This window comes from Cyrtonyx montezumae, unplaced genomic scaffold (assembly GCF_038088225.1).
Source record: "Cyrtonyx montezumae isolate F1298 unplaced genomic scaffold, pur_monq_1.0 scaffold_8, whole genome shotgun sequence".
Taxonomy (NCBI): Eukaryota; Metazoa; Chordata; class Aves; order Galliformes; family Odontophoridae; genus Cyrtonyx; species Cyrtonyx montezumae.
The window spans coordinates 107052355-107070560 of record NW_027072089.1 but is presented as its reverse complement, the minus strand read 5'-3'; the positions used below and the strand labels follow the sequence as shown (position 1 = coordinate 107070560).

The window sequence follows — 18206 nt, the reverse complement described above, 5'->3', positions numbered from 1 at the left end:
AAAATCCAAGTGAGATGGGATTTTATCTCATCAATAGTCTCTTCAGCTGGGATTTTATTTTTATTAATGAAGAGTCTGGATCTCAAATTCTCATTGTTCCAATTGGACTTGAATCTACTCTCTACCCTGTGTCAAATTCCTAGAGATGGGACCTGTCCCTCTCCCCCATGAAGATGGCTCTGAACATTCAGGCACACTAGCTAACTTCTAGTTACATCAAGAAATTGAGAAACCTCTGATGAATCTCTGACAGTGGTACTGAACTTTTGGTTTTCAAACTTTGCATGCAATGTAACTGCAGCTCAAGTTTTGTAATTGTTAAAACTTTTCATCGCACATATGCTGTGTGGGGTCCAGCACTTTTTAATCTCCTGTAGCTTTGTTTTCTTCACACTTTTTGTTGTTGTTAGAAAACTTCTTTGACCATAGCTAGATACAATGTGATTAGAAACTTGCTCCCATATTTGTCCAAACACATCAGATTACCATTTCTTTTCCTTGACTCACTTTCAAGACTTGGTGACTGTACACACATTTATGTCACTTTTGTTTCTTGTACTCTGCTCATGTATGCACATGCATAAATAGGTGTGCACCAATACAACCATGCATATAGCCACATTTGATTCTTCAGAGAGATGATTCAGACTTCTGTACATACAGTGTATGTGTAGAAAAGTGATTTCTAAACAATGAAGAGAGCAAGTGGAATTAGAAAAAAAAAAGAAAGGTATTAAATTTAAAGATTAACAGTTAAAGAAAGCATCCTTTTTTGTATATTTTAACTATTTCCCTAAATTCCTTTACTTTTTAGTAACAGATCAGTGTGTCCAGCTTGGAAAAATATTTCAGTGACATGAGAATTTGATTTATTTATGTATAAATCATAGAATCATAGATTGGCCTGGGATGGAGAAGACCTTAAAGACTGTCTGGTACCCGCCCCCCCTGCCATGGGCAGAGCTGTCACCCACAGGCCAGGGTCTCATCCAACTTGGCCTTGAACTCATCCAAGGATGGGGTGTCCACAACTTCTCTGGGCAACTTCTTCCAGTGCCTCACCACCTTCTGAGTAAAATAAATTAATAAATTCTACTGATATCTACATCTCCTCTCTTTCAGTTTTATTCCCCACTGTCCTACTGATATCAGACAGTCTCTCTCGTGTTGAGGGTAGGTCTGGATGCAGTATTGCAGATGGAATCTCAAGAGCGCCTCCCTTCTCTGCTGGCTTCCCCTCTTTTGATGCAGCCCGAGGTTCAGCTGACCTTGCAGGCTGCAAGTGCACACAGTCAGCTCATATCCAATTTTTCAACAACCAGAAGCCCCATGTCCTCTTCAGGGATGCTCTTAATGAGTTCTTCTCCCATTTCGCACACATATCTGGGATTGCATGGTTGGAAATGAAACACCTTGGGTTCACTTTAGCTTGTCCAGGCCCCTTTGGATGACATCCTTCCTTCTGTTATATTTACTTACTGCACCCTGCAGCTTTCAACTTGCTGAGGATTTGCTAAATGTGCACTCAATTCCACTGTCCAGGTCATTGACAAAGATGTTGAAGATCACCGTTCCCAAGACAGATCCCTGGGGTACTCCAATTGTCACTGGCCTCCACCTGGACACAGATCTGTTGACACAAACCTCTGGCTACAACCATACAACCAATTCCTTATCGACTGACTAGCCCACCTTTCAAATCCATATCTTTCCAATTTAGGGATACAAGTGTGATGTGGGACTATATCAGAGGTCTTGCAGAAGTCCGGGTGGATGACATCATTTGCTTTTCTTTTATCTACTGATGCTGTCACTCCATTGTAGAAGGCCACCAGATTGGTCAGGCACGATCTGGACTTGAAGAAGTTGTGCTGGCTGTCTCGGATCATCTCCTCTTCTTGCATGAGTCTTATCACCTCTTCAGGAGAATCTGTTCCATGATCTTCTCAGGATGGACATGAGGCTCACTGGCTTGCAGTTCCCTGGGCCTTCGTTTCTCCCTTTCTTAAAAATCGGAGTGATATCTCTCTTCTTCCACTCACTGAGGCTTTGCCTGAGAGTCAAGACCTTTCAGATACGATGAAGAGTGGCCTGGGACTCCACTGGCTAGTTCCTTCAGGCCCCTGGGATACATGTCACCAGGTCCCACAGACACTTAGTCTCATCAGGTGGTCGTGTTCTCCCTTTAAAAGAGGGATGGATTTTTCTACCTTAACCCTTGCCTTGAGGCTCAGGGACTTTAAGTGGGAAGCCTGACTATCAATGAAGCTTGAGTCAAATAACTTGTTGAATATCTCTGCCTTCTCCATGTCTGTTGTTACGAGTTTTCCTTTCTCTGTTATCAGAGGGGGTCCTGCCCTGTCCTTGGCCAGTCACTTCCGACTGAATCCCTTCTTATAGTTTTTCACATCCCTAGCCAGGCTCAGTTCCTTCTGTGCCTTTGTTTTCCTGATCCAATCTCTGTATGACTAGATGACATGCTTGTATTCTTCCCAGGCCGCACATCTCTGCTTCCACTGTCTGTGCATTTCCTTCTTATCCCTCAATTTGACCAGCGGGTCCACACTCAGCCACACCAGTTTCCTGCCTCCCCTGCTTGATTTCTTATTCTGGGGGATGGAGAGCTCTTGCACTCAGAAAAATGTCCTGAAAGAGCTGACAGCTCTGTTCCATTCCTTTGTCCCTAGGGACAGTTTCCCAGGGGATCTCATCTAATAATTCCTTAAACAGCAAGAAGTTAGCTCTCCTGAAGTTCAGGGTCCTAAATCTGCTCTGTCATATCCACATTTTCCTTAGAATTAATTCTCCAGAAATCACGAGAGCACTTGCCAAAGTAAATTTCTGAGAACTGATTATACGTAACTTTGCTGATAATTCATACAACTCATTCAAAATGTGAGTTGAAGTTGTCCACACAAAATAGCTGTCAAACCATCTTGTACAGTTGATACATTTGCAAAAATAACAAAACAACACAGTCGGAAGCTAATTGTAAGCTGGAGAAGAAAATTAATTACTTGTTGCAAATTGTCAACTTGGTTCTTTGTGCATAAAAGCCTTATTATAAATTGTACTTCAGAAGATATAAGTAGATTTGCTATACTATATTTTATAATACCCGGTGGGCATAAAAATGAATACTTCAGCTAGAATAAAAAAAACCTTAGCAGGAAATATGGTAAGAAATACTGCTGTTCTGCTGGGAGCAGAAGCTATTTAATAAAGCCACGCTATTGCTTACTTGTCATTGTATCTGAATTAAGCCACGTTCCTGAGTTTTATGTGTTGTTATTGTCTGGTGTTTGTGATGTAAATGTGTAAAAATCATTTGTTTGGTTCCACAATTTTTCTCACATATAAATATTTTTTATAAATATATACATGTATAAAACTGATGAATATTACTACAAACCTCCTACACACAGGATATTTAAGTCTTTGTGAATCTCATAAATGTACCAAAGAGCAATGCAACAGAAGAAACTACTTCAGTACTGTTACTGTGATGTGGGGGGGTCTAAAGCTAATCCAAATCCAAAGTTTCATATTCAAATATTCCTGACTTTGGAGATGAACAGAATATGACTTTTGTGGTTTGGTCCCATGACACCAGTGCATGACATGTGTGGTTCCATTTGTTTAGAAAAACATTTCTTTTTCTGCGTGAAAGAATAGCTTTCTTACAGGATCTCAAGCCACTGAGGCAAATTTATGGCAGTGAAATCATGCAAAATGTGCCTGATTGTGTTATTCGTTTATTTTTTTCATTTACTTGCCCAAAGCAATCCATTTTTTTCATTTTTTATGTAGCTTTAGAGATGAAAAAGACAGAAAAAGACAGAAAGCATATTTTAATATTGTTAGTATTTAGCTTAATAAGCTGAAGAAGTAAATATATATATATATACACATACATATATATATATATATACACATACATATATATATATATCTGTTTTAACTTGATGTCGAAGCTTCCTGAAGTGATGGATGTTGCTGTTGCATGAGCATGTGGAAGAGATTTTTGGTTTTTGTTCCTTCCAGTGGTAATGAGATACACTGGAACACCGTTAATCACTACAGACTCGCCATAGCCATAGGCAGAATCCCAACTATTGCATAAAGAGTTTCATTGAAGTTCCTGGGAGGATACTGATGTACACTGGCTGAGAACATGGCCCCAGAAAAAAAAAAAGAAAAAAGAAAAAACTAACAGTTAACAACAAAAGACCTAAATTCCCTCTCTTCTTTTCAGAAGCAAACACTGCAAAAATCAACTATATTCCTTATGTATATGTAGATCAGCAGCACAGCCAGATATGGCTTATCATCAGTACTGGATGTTCTTATTCGCTTCTAATCTGTCTTTGTTTTATTTGACAGAACAGTTCAGGAAGTCTGTGTAAATGGAGGAGCTGGAGAGCTATTTCTGATTCCCACTTTCCCACTATGCCATTTACCTTGCAACCTTCACAAGTGATGCAGCGATAATGATATCCGGTGGCTTTGTCCCCACACACTACACATAGCTCATCCTTGTCTAAGTAACTGGGTATATACCCTGTAAAGAAAAAGAGGATGAGGCATGTAAACTCTACATAAAATTTTATGATACATTTGATATAAAAATATTGCATTAACATTCACTGCAGATCTTGTCTATTATCCCCACACTACTCAACTCGTTGGTTTCCTGAATAAAAAGCTGATGCTGACAATATCACAGAAGTATTTAAATGTCCATCTTCTACTTTTCAGATTGTTTCAGGACCCACTGGTCAAAAGGGAAAAGGCATAACTGCTTTCTCCTGAAATAAAGCATCAGCTCGGAGAAACAAATATATTTATTTTTATGTCAAGGGCTTCGATGTGAAAAAAAAATAAATCACAGCAAGACATAGAGTCCATTTCTCTTTTCTGTTTCAGAAAAAAAACTGATGTGCTTGTATTCTGAGATAAAATGCCAGGTTGCAAAGTGGCTCAGAGACATGCTAGTAAGAAATATTTACTGACAGTGCATTTGTTTCAAAACAGCTCTGCAGGTGTGGTTGAGAAGTACCAGCAACAGATCACAAAAGCTACATTGATCATACCTTACCTGGGTGTGCTCCACTGCTGCATTTAATATAGCTTGAATTTAGGGCAAAATACGTGGGCATTCAAATATGTGTGTGTGTACATATATGTGTGAGAATGATATTTTCTCTTCTGAAGTGGTTCACCAGGCACCTAATGAGTGAAATCAAATATTACTGCTATGAAAAACTGTTGGGAATGCTTGGTTCTTTTCCCACAACACCATTTGTTTTGAAAATAGAAACATATTTTTGCTCTTAAGTAGAAACAAACAAAAAAAATGGAACAATTCTGATGGCAACCGATGTAATTCTGAGCCAAAGAGAACTACGAAATGTAGTTAAATACAAAGCTTTCAAAGTAAGTGTTCCCATAATTCATAATTCAATAGAGTTACAGTACCTAATTTTTCTTAATGAAAAACCTCTCTGTACACAGAGGTTCACTTTGAGAGGAGAGAGGGAAGTGCAGATATTCATTTAGCCCTGTAGAATTACTGAGGTACAGTAAATAATGCAGAGAATGACTGAGTAACTGGGGCTGGAGACCTCTAGAGATTGCCTGGCCCAACCTCCCTGCTCCAGCAGGGACATCAGGGGTCAGGGTCATGTATGGTTGGGTTCTGGCTGTCTCTAAGGACGGAGACTCCGTATCTCCTCTGAGTAACCTGGGCTATGACAGTAAAAGACCCCAATGAATGTTCTCTCTTCCAGGCCAACCAGTTTCAACACTCCCAGTCACCTCCTGTGTCAGACTCTCCAGTCTCTTCTCCACCTTTGTGTCCTTTCACTGGACTTTTCCTACCATGTCCACATCTGTCTTGTATCTTGGAGTCCAGACCCAGTCCCAGAAATGCAGGTATATCTCAGCAGTGCAGAGGAGAAGGAGGGCTCACCTCCCTCACCCTGCTGGTGATGACCTTCCTAACTGAGACCAAGATGTTGCTGGCCCTCCTCACCTCAAAGGCACCCCTGCTGGTTCACATTCAACTTGTTGCCCACCAGGAACTCTCAAGTACTTGTCTCCAAATCCCCTCCCAGCCAATCTTTATTGCTGCATTGATTCCTCTCCAGGTGGAGAACTGCTACGTCCCTTCGATGGACCTCAACAGATTCCTCACAGTCATTTCTACAGCCTGTTCAGGTCCCTCTGAATGGCATCACACCCACCTAGGGCATCAGCCATCCTTCCAAGAGCTGCATCGTCTGCAAACTAGCTGGGTGCAGTTTATGAGTGCAGTGTGGGAGTAATGAGTTTATGAGTACAGCTGGCTGTAACATTATCCCTTCCGTTGCCTTGCTGCACCCATGAATAGCGTGACACGTTAAACCAGACCCAAAGTTTGCTGCCCTGCCATCAGCACAACTCAGTGCAGCCTGGGGACTTGCATGGAGATCAACCAGCACTAGGACTCAGGCACCGGCAGGCTGTCAGAGGATGCTGCCAGGGGGGATGGCTGTCATCTTCCTGTGACTAACATCCAGAGAGTAAGCTCAGTAATAGGTGGCTTAAATGAGATCGCTTTTGTAAGACTGCAGTTGCCACAGGTTCTCCAGAAAGAAAAGCCCTCATCAGACAGCAAATACTTGAAATTAATTCAGCTTAAATTAAATGAACTTTCCAGGGCTGATTTGGAAAAAGGAGGAAGAAACAAGGCAGGAAGTAATTGTAATGTCTACTTTGTATGTTTGAGCATAATTATGAGAACCTAAAATTACAGGAAACAAATATACCTCTTAGGTAACACTGGGAAACAGAACTCAGGTGCCTGCATCATCAATTTATTAATACTCCCACTGGAATCTGAAGGGGGACTGGGGCACGAGCAGAGAGACCTTACTGATGTATCATATCATCCACAGTATGGCAAAATAGCAGATTCACATTTAAGTTATATTTCTTCATTACAAATGTGGGTAAAGACTGATGGACACATGGATCTGGCTCCTGACCTTGAGAGAAGAGAGACAGCAGGGTCTTGGTTCTAATTTACATCATGACTGCTAACGGACGTTATGCCAGTGGAAGATTAGCAGAGGCTATTATCCCCATCCTGCCCCCCTTTTGCTCACATAACACACACACTGCATGCAGCTGACACAGGAGGAAGCAGGGCCAGCAAAGAGATGCAGGATTTTCTACTACACTATTTGTAACCATTAATGGCTTCTAGTTACTGCTATTCATAAAAGGTGGACTTAGTTTAGCATAGGTTGTGTCCTCTAAACTTTAGTATCACCAGCTTTTGTTTCCTTAAGAAATACTTCTAAATTAAATGCCTTGATATTTCATTAAGTATATAATCTGGTTAGCACTGCTCATGTAATGGCAGCTTTGTTCCATAGGAGCAGGAGGAGATGACTTGTTTAAACTGCTTCCTTAAATATATACAGCAGCCTGCACACGTGACCACTGATGTCCATCCTCCTCTTGGAGTTTCAGGACTTCATTCTACTCAGGAAACAGTTCTCATTCTGGCTGGAAAGAAATCACCTACGTGTAAGCACATTCCCAATTGTTTTTTTTTAATCAACAGTGTTAATTGCCATCTACTTAAATTACTTAAATCTAAGCTATCATGTTCACCACTTTTATGGGATTGTGCCTATGTCGCAAGAAAAACATACTCTGGCCTCTTTCACTGACTCTGGGAAACATGGGTAGAAAACCCTCATCCCAAGACATCACTGGCAATAAAAGTACTCAATAAGCAGCTTCTTTTATTTTTTTTTTTCTATTAAAAATCTGAGACCAATATCCATACTATTTTTTTTTTAATGCTCCATCCAACAATGGATCAGAATGGGATCAGAAGCTACATGAAACTAAGAAAACTGGAGCTTCGGCAGTTTTTAAAAAAGATTAATGCTTGCAGACAAGGAGGGATATGGGAAAATCAGTTCTTGCAAACTGTAACATCCACTGTAAAAAATTCCTAGTATTCCTGCAATTATCCAGTCTCACCTCTGCTTAAATTCGATTCAATTTCATTTAACTCTGATGTGGCAGATACACAGATCCAGTGGGTTGTTTTCTTTTTTCTTTTTCTTTTTTTGCTACTCAAAGTTAGAAACAGTATTGGCAGTAAGAAATTCAACAGTATTTTTCTAAATGGGGTACCAGCATGGAAGCTACAAATAACTGAGAAACCAAGGAGAGCAACAGAGCTGTGTGCTGGATGGCTGGAGGAGGAAGCTGAGTGAGCAACCAACTCCTCTCACTGCTTGCAGCACTGAAAGAAAACAGAGGTGGGATTTTCCCTCATAAGACAATAGGGACCTGTCTCTTATGTGTGTGAGTACTCTGACTTCTCATGTGCTCAGTAAACCTGGACCAAAACTAAAAGTTCCTATGTGGAAGAAGCAGATGCTGTGTAAGTTGAGTAACCCAGGTGCTTTCCTAATAAAGAAGAGTGTCTGGTGTTCATATTTCATCCTCTCCCTCTTCATCAGAAACTATGAAGTACTTAGCTAACAGAATCATTCAAAAGCAACACTGATATCAATGAACTGCACAGTAACAGGCAATTTTATTCCCTTGTCTTTCAAATTATAAGAAGGACATGGACTTGTTGGAATAAGTCTAGAGGAGAGATGTGAGGATGCTCGGAGGGCTGGAGCAATTCTATGAAGAAAGGCTGTGGCAGCTGAGCTTGTTCAGCTTGGAGAAGCAAAGGTGCCAGGGAGATCTCATTGTGGCTTTCCAATACCTAAAGGGGGGCCACGAGAAAGCTAGAGAGGGATTCTTTTACAACAGCCTGTAGTGATAGTATGAAGGTTAACAGCTTTAAACTGAAATAGGGTAGATTTAGCTTAGACATTAGGAATAAATTATTTATTTTGAGAGTAGTGAGGCCCTGGCACAGGCTGTGCAGAGAAGCAGTGGGTGCTCCATCCCTGGAGGTGCTCAAGCTCAGGTTGGATGGGGCTCTGTGCAGCCTGAGCTGGTGGGTGGCAGCACTGCCCATGGCAGCAGTTGGAACTGGAGGGGCTTTAAGTTCCACAGTACTATGCTGTGTCTGGCATCCTCATGGATTTTCATCGGTACATCCAGTACCAAAGTTAAGCACTGAGATGACTGGACATTGTTCACTGCTGATCTTTCCTTTGAATGGAAATCACCAATGAATAAACTTGATCTGCCTTGTCTGCTGTTTCCTCTGCAGCCTAAGGCAGCTTCTTTGCTCTCTAGGCTTCTACCCACCACCCTGCCTAATCTGACCTTTTTGGCAAGGCTAAATGCTCAGTTGCCCCTATCCTGGGAGAATATGCTGTATAATCCACCATAACTAGTCTGTACGGTCTCCTATGGTAACTTAATTTGCAGTTGTAGCTTGCAAAACTCTGCAGTGGTATGACAAGAAACAATTTCCTTCTGCAGGAGAACATCCACACAAATATAAGGGCAAAGATATGCTAACCTATCCAGTTATATGACACAGTCCGTAGGTTTAACACTGTAGGCCTACAGTCTCGTTTGTAGGGATGACACCTCAATGCACAGTGCAACAGATTGGTGGGACACAGAAGAGACAACTAGTAGCCATTCTTGCCCCCCAGCAACAAGGCTAAGAAAAGCTATTTAAATGGAAATAACCCCTGAAAAACAGTATTGTCTTTTGTCTTCTCTTCCTCGTGCATATTTAGACAAGCACATTTTGAGAAATGCAAAAAGCAAATGTCAGTTTTGGTAAAGCACCGCTGAATAGACTTCCCACTTGCAGGTCTCTGCATGTATGCACAATATAATATTAACTTAGGGATTAACCCACACCTTAAAAAATTCCTAGGATCAAACTATGTCTGACTGTCCAACTGGGACACGCGAGATTGACAAAAGCAAACACTGTTTATAAACCAGATGCTCATTGGTTTGTTCCTGATCCTTGATAGGCTTTTTCTTGCAAGCAGGGAAAGCCATTTTTACTACTGCAGAACACTTGTGTTGTAAGACCTTTACACAGTATTTTGTTTTCACTGTACATTGGCACAGTCATGTAACAAATGTATTCCCTGAAATCTTTCTTTCCTCATGCAAGCCACGTGACTAGGAACCACTCATGAACATGAAGAGTTCAGACTTATTCCTAAGCTTGTATTCACTTACTAGATACTTCAGCATGAAAATGAATAAGAAGAAATTAATTACTACCTTGGGAATCCCAAACTGCATTAGAACTGAAAAGAAAATTCACACTGCTGTTCTGCTGATTTTACAGTCGCATTGTAACTCCTTGCAAAGCATAAGAAAATCACAAGAACCATGCAGTTATCATCCCTGGTATACCTGTGTGGAAGTCTGAGGAACATCTACTGGACAAAGCACAGAGCTGAGTCAGAAAGGCATAGTCCATTCTCATTTGTCTGCACAATCGTTGTTATTCCTCTGAAAGGTTGTGCTGATACACTGATCCCTATTTGCCACCTTCTTTAATTCACCTCCTGAGAAAAATCACTTGCTTCTTTTCTTTCTGACTTTTCTTGTCAGCTAGCTGGCTTTCTTGTCTACGATTCTTAGATTTATGGAGTTACTAAAACTTGGCAAGAGGTTCTGCAAAGACAGTGTGCGGAACAATCCCTGCAGTATCTTTTTTCTGAGCGACTTTTCTAAATATTAGCCCTTATCTTTGGGTTGAGTCAGAATCTTACCATTCAAGCCCAAACCCTGCTACTGCTTGAACTGCTGCAATCAGTACTGCAGTTGCACCCGTTACCAGCTACAGATACAAAATGCACTGCTGTACATAATATTCAAGGGCTGGACCATTCCATTTTTTCCCCAAATTATTAAAATGGTTTTAGAGAACATACTGTAGTATGATAAGTAAGTTATTTATCTAGAAACTTCAATGAACATCAGTTTTACTACTGATGCGAATTCATGATATAGTTTACTCTCTCTCATCCTTCATTTTGTTGTGCAAGGGTTAGAGAAAAGGAGCTGAAAACATGTTCTCCAAAGACATTTTTCTTAAAAAAGAGACATAACTCCAACTGCACAATAATTTGCTGAAACAGATGCCAATTTTCTGATCACAGTTGCCTCTTTTGTTGAGTGGTCAAGAGTGAAATTAATCATTTTTAAGCTCAAAATAATAATTAGCATAGTTGGAGCTACTCTCCTGTAGGAGCCAAAGATGAAAAGTACCCAGTCTTTTTGTATCTTCATTACATGCTCACATACTCCCTGTGCTGATAAGAAGACATTTTTGCATAATCTCCATGTTGTGTTTTCTGAGGTTTTCAAGGAGTACCCATAACTCAGTTTGGACTAATTCAGTAGCACATGCTAGCAGCCATATTCACAGCTACATGCAAACCACCTGAGAAAATAAAAAGGGAAGAAACAATGACCATTACAATAACTTTCAAACCCTATCTGCCACTCTACCAAGGGCCCTTAAAAATACGTCATTAACCTTACCCTGGGAAAAAAAGGTGACAAACAGGGCTGAGTACTGACAGTGCTATTTCACAACTCAAGAATCTGACACTGCAAATCAGTATTTTTCAGGGCAGCTTCTAGTTACTTCTGGACTCCTCCACAGCGCCTGAGGTTAAAGCCTAACTTCACAGACAGCAGCAGGCATCTTTCATTAACTTTGTCAGTGAAATGACTGCGTGCAAAGGGAAGTGAAATCCAACCCTCAGCCCACATTCAACTTTGCAGACCTATTTTCCACGTTGCCAAAATAATGCTTATGTAGCAAATGTGGGGATACAGAGGATTCTGGGACTCTGTAAACAGTTCTTTTGCACTTTCTGGACTGCACTTCCTCTGCGCTGTCCCAGGGTGTTCCTCCCTGCTGTAGGGTGAAGGCATAGGGGCATTTTGTGCAGCCGCTCAGCCTCAGGGCAGGGGTTGTTATGTGGCACAGCTCCTCAGAGAAGTACTGTCTGCCCATCATCAGCTTTGTTCTGCTTATTGGGTATCACAGTCTTTCTTCCTTAGAATTCAAGTCTTTCATCAAAGCAATCAGGAAAATATAATTTTCAACATACTGTAATAAGTGGAGCAGCTTGTTCTCTTTTGTTCTGGAATATCTACGTGCACTTTCAAACTACTTACTTTTCCCCTTAGTGACACCTTGTTGGGGTCTTTTGTCTTATTTCTTGAAGTTACTTTGGGAATTCATTTAAAGTGACATTAATACAGAGAAATAATAAAATTCCCCTTTATAAATGTTAACTTTCTCAGTGTGAAATGTTGTTATTTCCTTCTGCTTCTCAGATGGAAAAGATGACTTTAAACATTTAAAAAACTAACAAAGTTTTGATATGAGAAGCCTCCATGTGCTACTGTAAAGTACAATCTGACCTGAACAGCTGGAAACGTACGGAGATTACTACAAATTTCAGGGGACTAACAGAAATACCAACTGCAACAATCAGGACCCCTCATGGACACCTGCTTAGGGACTTAATTTTGCTTTAATGGGCTATTATCAGGGCTTCCCTAACAAACTCCCTCTTCCCCCTCAAAATCAATTCTGGATCAATACAGGCACACATGCCCTGTATGAAGCCTTCTGTTCTTAGGACAGGATTAAAAGACTCGTTAGTTTTATGATAGCTTGGTTAAAAGATGGAAATTATAACAAAACAAAACAGAACCAAAAAAAAAAAAAAAACCCACACAGAAAAAAAGAGATGGAGAAGATGCCTGTGTCCCACAGCACTTATTATCTGTTCTGCTTAACAGACTCAGCACTTGCTAAGGTCTGACAGAAGGTATGCAACTTTGTAATGATTGTCACAGCAACGTGGCTCTAAGGAGTCCCAAAGAACAGTGCTCAATCTTTGTGAATGATCAATTAAAAGCCTGCTTGCGAAATGCTTTCCATCAAAATTCACTGCATTTTGCAGGGAAAGCAAGGCAGTAGCAAACACAGGCAGACAAGCAGTTTTAGAAAATAACTCTGTTTAAGCAAACAAGTAATAAACTTCAAGCAGAGCATGAATTGTGTTAGATACCTGAGTACTGAAAAAGCTCATTTAAAGCTCTGACATAGGTATATCAGGTACTATTTAAGAGCCTTTAGAGTTATGAAAAATATGTTACTTATATAACTTTGCAATAGTAAGACTATTTTCTTTTAGTTGATTCTGCTTAGTTTTTTTTTTTTTTTAACCAAACCCAAGGCACTAAAAAAGTCCATCAAGAGTTACAAGTTCATTAGTTAAAAGCCAATAGTAAATAGCCTTAAAAAGCATTTAAAATGCTGAACAATACAAAGCATGCATTAACCACAGTCTGTAATTTGCTCATCTTACAGTTTCCAGACAGATTTTTTTTTCTTTTGTTTTTTTGTTTTTGTATTTTTTTAAATACTCCCTGCATTATGAACCACAATGGTGTTCAAAGGATAAAACTAAGACATTTTTCTACCAAATATACAGACTGATTGCAGTGAGCGCTAATGAATTACGCCTGCACAAAGGAAAATATTCCAGATTTCTGTGTTATCAATAATATTAACCAGTCTACTTTTGACTTCAGAGCCACTTTAAAAATAATAAATACTGTGTTATCTACCTGGCTAGTTACACTGGATTCATTTGGGTTTTGGATAAGTGCACACAGGAAATCTGGTCTTAATAGAAAAAGGACATTATGTTGCTACAACAGACTGTGTATGTTTATTCTTTAATTAAGTAATTGTAAAGAAACAAAACAATGCATATTCTAGACTCATCAGTTTGCTCGTCTGACTTCAAAACAAATAATACTAAAAGATTTTCAAGCGTTCATTGGTATTTTGGGCTCTTTTTGAGAAGGGGTAGCTGCTCTGATTACATGAAAGAAAAAGTAGAAAATCAGCAAACAAGTAAAGATTTAATCCTAAGGGAGCTGATGCTGCACTGATTCTTTATCACAAACATATTGACCATATCAACTTTTTGGATGCAGAATAGTCTTTGTAGCACAGATATATGCTTGAATTTTCAGTCTTTTTTGCTTTGCACAATCAGAAAGTATATGGTTTTCATTTAGAAGAGTTACTCTACCAAATGCATTCATTTTTTCCCACACATATTTACAGTTCTATTTTCAAAATACTTTGCCTGAGTTGCTGAGTAAACAGAGTTCACATTTACTGGTTACAAGGACTCACACAAACAATACGCAACTAGAAAACACAGCTTCAGATGAAGAATATATAACGACGACATTTCAGATGAGAAACTTTCTTATCTAGCTCACTGCTGCATAGTACATGAACTTAATTGCCACAAGAAGCAGAAAGCAAGCGACAGAATTGAAAATATCTTTTTCAGATTAAGAAAAAGTGCTTGGAAATCCTCATCGCTCACAGAAAACCTTACAATCACCTAGCAACCTCTGTTACTGCTGCTTTCAATTTTGAACAGGCAGCCTTCACGTTCAAAGATGTATCTGAGCCAACTGATGCAACTGTAAGTTTAAAGCAAAACAAAAACATAAACAGAGATATATATATTTTTGTTATTTAAATAAATTGCCCCTACCTTTCTTCTGAGAGTACGATGGCGACTGCACTTGAGAAAAAGTAGGTTTTTCTTCGGTGAAATATTCAGGTTGGTTGTACTGATTCAGGGCCATGTCCATGTCAGAGTACTCGCTTTTAAACACGTTTCCAGGGTAACTACAGGTATAAGGCTGATTCACCGCCCAGGCCTGTTCCATATATATGTTGTTACTGTGCAGGACCTGAGCATCACAACTGCTGTAACCCTGATTATCTTCGATATATGTGCAATAATCAGTGGACTGCATGTAGCAATTGCTACCAGCAGCTGGGTGCACTTCATATATTTCTTGCATACAGTAGTTCATTTTGTTAGCCTATCTCAGCTCCTACTTTACGTACGCACACACACACACACAGGCATGCATACACATGGGACAGGAAAGGAGCACTGAATATACAACACCAACAAACTCGGCGGCAAAACAGCCCTTTTTACTTTGGAGCGGCACCCGATGTGCTAAAATCCTATTTATACTGGGATGGCTTCTGAACTCCCCTGCCAGTCAAACATATTGGGAAGCAGATTTATGACAGTCAAAGGTCTTAATCTGTGACTGTAAGTTAATTCCAAGGGAAGATGGCAGACAGGTAGCAATGAGCACCAGACAAAGAAGAGACGTCCCGACAACCCTCCTGTTCCACTGTTTGTCTGTAATAATCATTTTATAAAACGTTTTCAGCCCTTCCCAATATGATTAGAAAATGATTACTATGGCAAGGACACAGTTATGTCACTGTAGTTGTCAACTTAAGTGTGAAGCATTATAAAGACTGCTTAAGAACTCCCCAGAGGGGACACGCTGAAAATCCTAAAATCAATAATCTTGTTTTTCAGCATTAAACCACAGAAAATCCAATAGTGCTGTGCTGATGACCCAAACAGAAGTCTAGTTTTACAAAATTTAGCAACTTAATCTGTCATCAGCTTTATTGATTTTGTTTTACAGAATTACATGCATGAATCTCCCCAGCCTTCCACACACACACAATCCTCTCTATTGCCTGGTAATGCATTTATGGGAAAGCAGCTTTTTGAAAATTCAGTGATTTGGAGAGGTAATTTCTTTTGAGTTCAACAGGTGGGAAACTTGAAAATAATGTCAGTTAATCAGCAAAAGGAACACTGCTTAAATAACACCAATAAGCTAATTGTTTCGCTGTTCTGCTCTGCTATCTTTTATGTTTCGGTAAGGAAGCAATTTTAAGAACGCATCTTTGTGTCAACATACAGATGAGAGTAAGGAGAGATTTCTGCTTGTTTTGGCTCTCGTATGAGCTACGAGCTTTTAACGCTACTACAACAAATACTGCGTGATCTTATAATTGCTAAACATATCCCAAACATCAATGCGATCACTGTATCTTGTTTAAACAGCCGTTCTTTTATTCTTTTTTTTTTAATCCAGAAGAAACTGCTTCATTTTTAGCTTCAATTAGCTGCCTTTTGTTTTCTTTACAGCACAGCTGAAGTGTGGTAAAACTTGTGAAGTCAGTAATAAGACGGCATCTCTTTTTAATGTTTATTAATGTTGATTATTAGGAAGCAGATTTACTGATTCGATAACGATGTCTTGGCTTTGCAATTTAACTCATTTTAAACAACACACAAGATTGCCAGAACAACCCTGTAGGTTGGCCCCCTTTTCATATGTGACTTTAAGGACACATCCAACAACCTAAATCAACATACACCTTAAATGGTCCTCAAAAATTCTCTTAAATCCAGAAGAACTGTGCATGACATACGTATTTCTCCTTACCCGATACTGTTAAGTGTTTCAGACTACTGTGAAGAGCCCACAGAGAAATGTTCTCCCTTCTAAGACATGAGTGAACCAACCCAGTTAAGTGAGAAGCGCTGCCTGTTAGTATTTAACATGTAGGCTCAACAGAACTCAAGCTTCTGTGGATGTTATAGTTCATGATTGGAATACTTCTAAGTGTAAAAAGAAGCACTTCTTGTTAATGTGACCACAAATAGTTCTACATTTAATAAGTTGAAACGGACTCTATCATTAGTTCTACTGCAGTGTAACTTCTAATGAAGCTATTTCCAAAATGAACTTATTCTGATAAAACTGATAATTCAAAGTAACAATTTACTTCATTAAAAGCACTAATTGCAAAATCCCAGATCAATGAACCTTCATTCTCCGTACTCTTTTTAATAAAGATCGAACCCAACGAACAGCGTTGTGAAGTAGTGTGAAAAAGCTCATATTAGAAAATTTCATTTTCGCTCCCATTTCTGATCTAGATTTTAAAAACAGTGAATTTGTCTATGGCAAAAAGCATGGCTTTGGCATAAACATGTTCCAGAATGGTTGACCAGCACTTCCTACAAAAACATGCCCGTGTTTCCTAAGGAAATCTGTAATAGTTGTTTATACATAAACCCCTGAACCATGCCCATCTGTGACCAGCTGGTAATTCTGTACTACACACAAATGTGATGCATATAACCTGCCAAGCTCACTTCCCCAGAAAGAAAACATTCCACAAGTGAGACTGCACAAAGGTGAGGGTGTATTTCACGGGATAGCAGAGCTATCACTTAGATATTTTTGCACCATCCGGAAAAATCTTTTGAGAACTGAACTTTAAGTTCTCAGTAGGCATTTCTTCCCTTGTAGATTTGCTCTGCCAGATGAAGCAAGATTTTGTTTTCTCTTGTTCTTCCCTCTCATAGATTTAAGTTTGTTATTGAAAAACTAAACAGAATCGAGACCATATGTAGACAGAGCTATCCCAGCCAGGATTAAACCTGAGGATATGGTATCACAATGCGGCAGACTGTGTGAATTCCTTTCTATTCCAGGATCGATTCCTCAAAACATTTTGTTTTCTGTTGCTCTGTCAACAATGCTAGGTACTTTTCACAGAATGGCTGTTATCTCAGGAGGAAATTAATTTACAAGAAACTGCAAAGAATGAAGAGAAAAAGCAAAGGGAATGGATGAGATACTTTTCATACAAAAAAGGAAAAAAAAAAGAGAATGATAAACACTGCCAGGGAATGAGGTTTCTACCTGTACTGTGCTAACACTGAAAAGGTTTATAGTACTGCAGATTGCTGTTCCCTTGGAAACAAATCAGTTCAAAAACACTGTAAAGATTTAACATCACTATTAAAACTGAAATATAATATTTTCATGTGACTCTCTCAGGGTCCAATCCTGAAGGCCCCTTTCACGCATTACTCTGAATTAAATCATCTGACAAAAGGCAGTCAGAAAGGTCTTCATCAAAAGCCTGAAAGGAGAGTAGAAAACAATATTTACAACTGTTCTTTGTCTTGCATTCTGATTTGAATATGAGAGTCTTAAAACATGCCATGTTAAGCTTTCACCGCTTTCAGCAATGTAGTATCACATTTAGGATTTTCTTAGTTCACAAGTGTCTGCTTTCGGTAACACACGGAAATCAACTGCTAGTGGAACAAAACCTCAGCTGCAGGCAGAGGCCAATGGTAGAACCTTTGCCATTGTGGCAGAAGAGGATTCAAAGAATGAGTCCTAGAAAGTTGGAGGTGTCGGTTCATTGTATTAAAAAAGGTAAAAAAAAAAAGCTAAACCCGAACCCTGAATGCCCCAGATGTATTGAGATACTCACCCGATGC

General features: G+C 39.5%; 1 protein-coding gene across 7 annotated transcripts in view; it reads right to left on the bottom strand.

Annotated features, from left to right (window-relative positions):
- Nucleotides 1-18206, bottom strand: part of THRB (thyroid hormone receptor beta) — a 161284-nt gene that overhangs the window by 15515 nt on the left and 127563 nt on the right. For 6 of the 7 annotated variants that reach the window (XM_065753479.1, XM_065753478.1, XM_065753480.1 and 3 more), the window contains one exon: nucleotides 4461-4561. In XM_065753479.1, coding sequence (XP_065609551.1) covers nucleotides 4461-4561 — 101 coding nt within the window. Of the gene's footprint in view, nucleotides 1-4460; nucleotides 4562-14564; nucleotides 14893-18206 lie in introns of those variants that run through there. The other variant, XM_065753482.1, reaches the window with a different exon arrangement.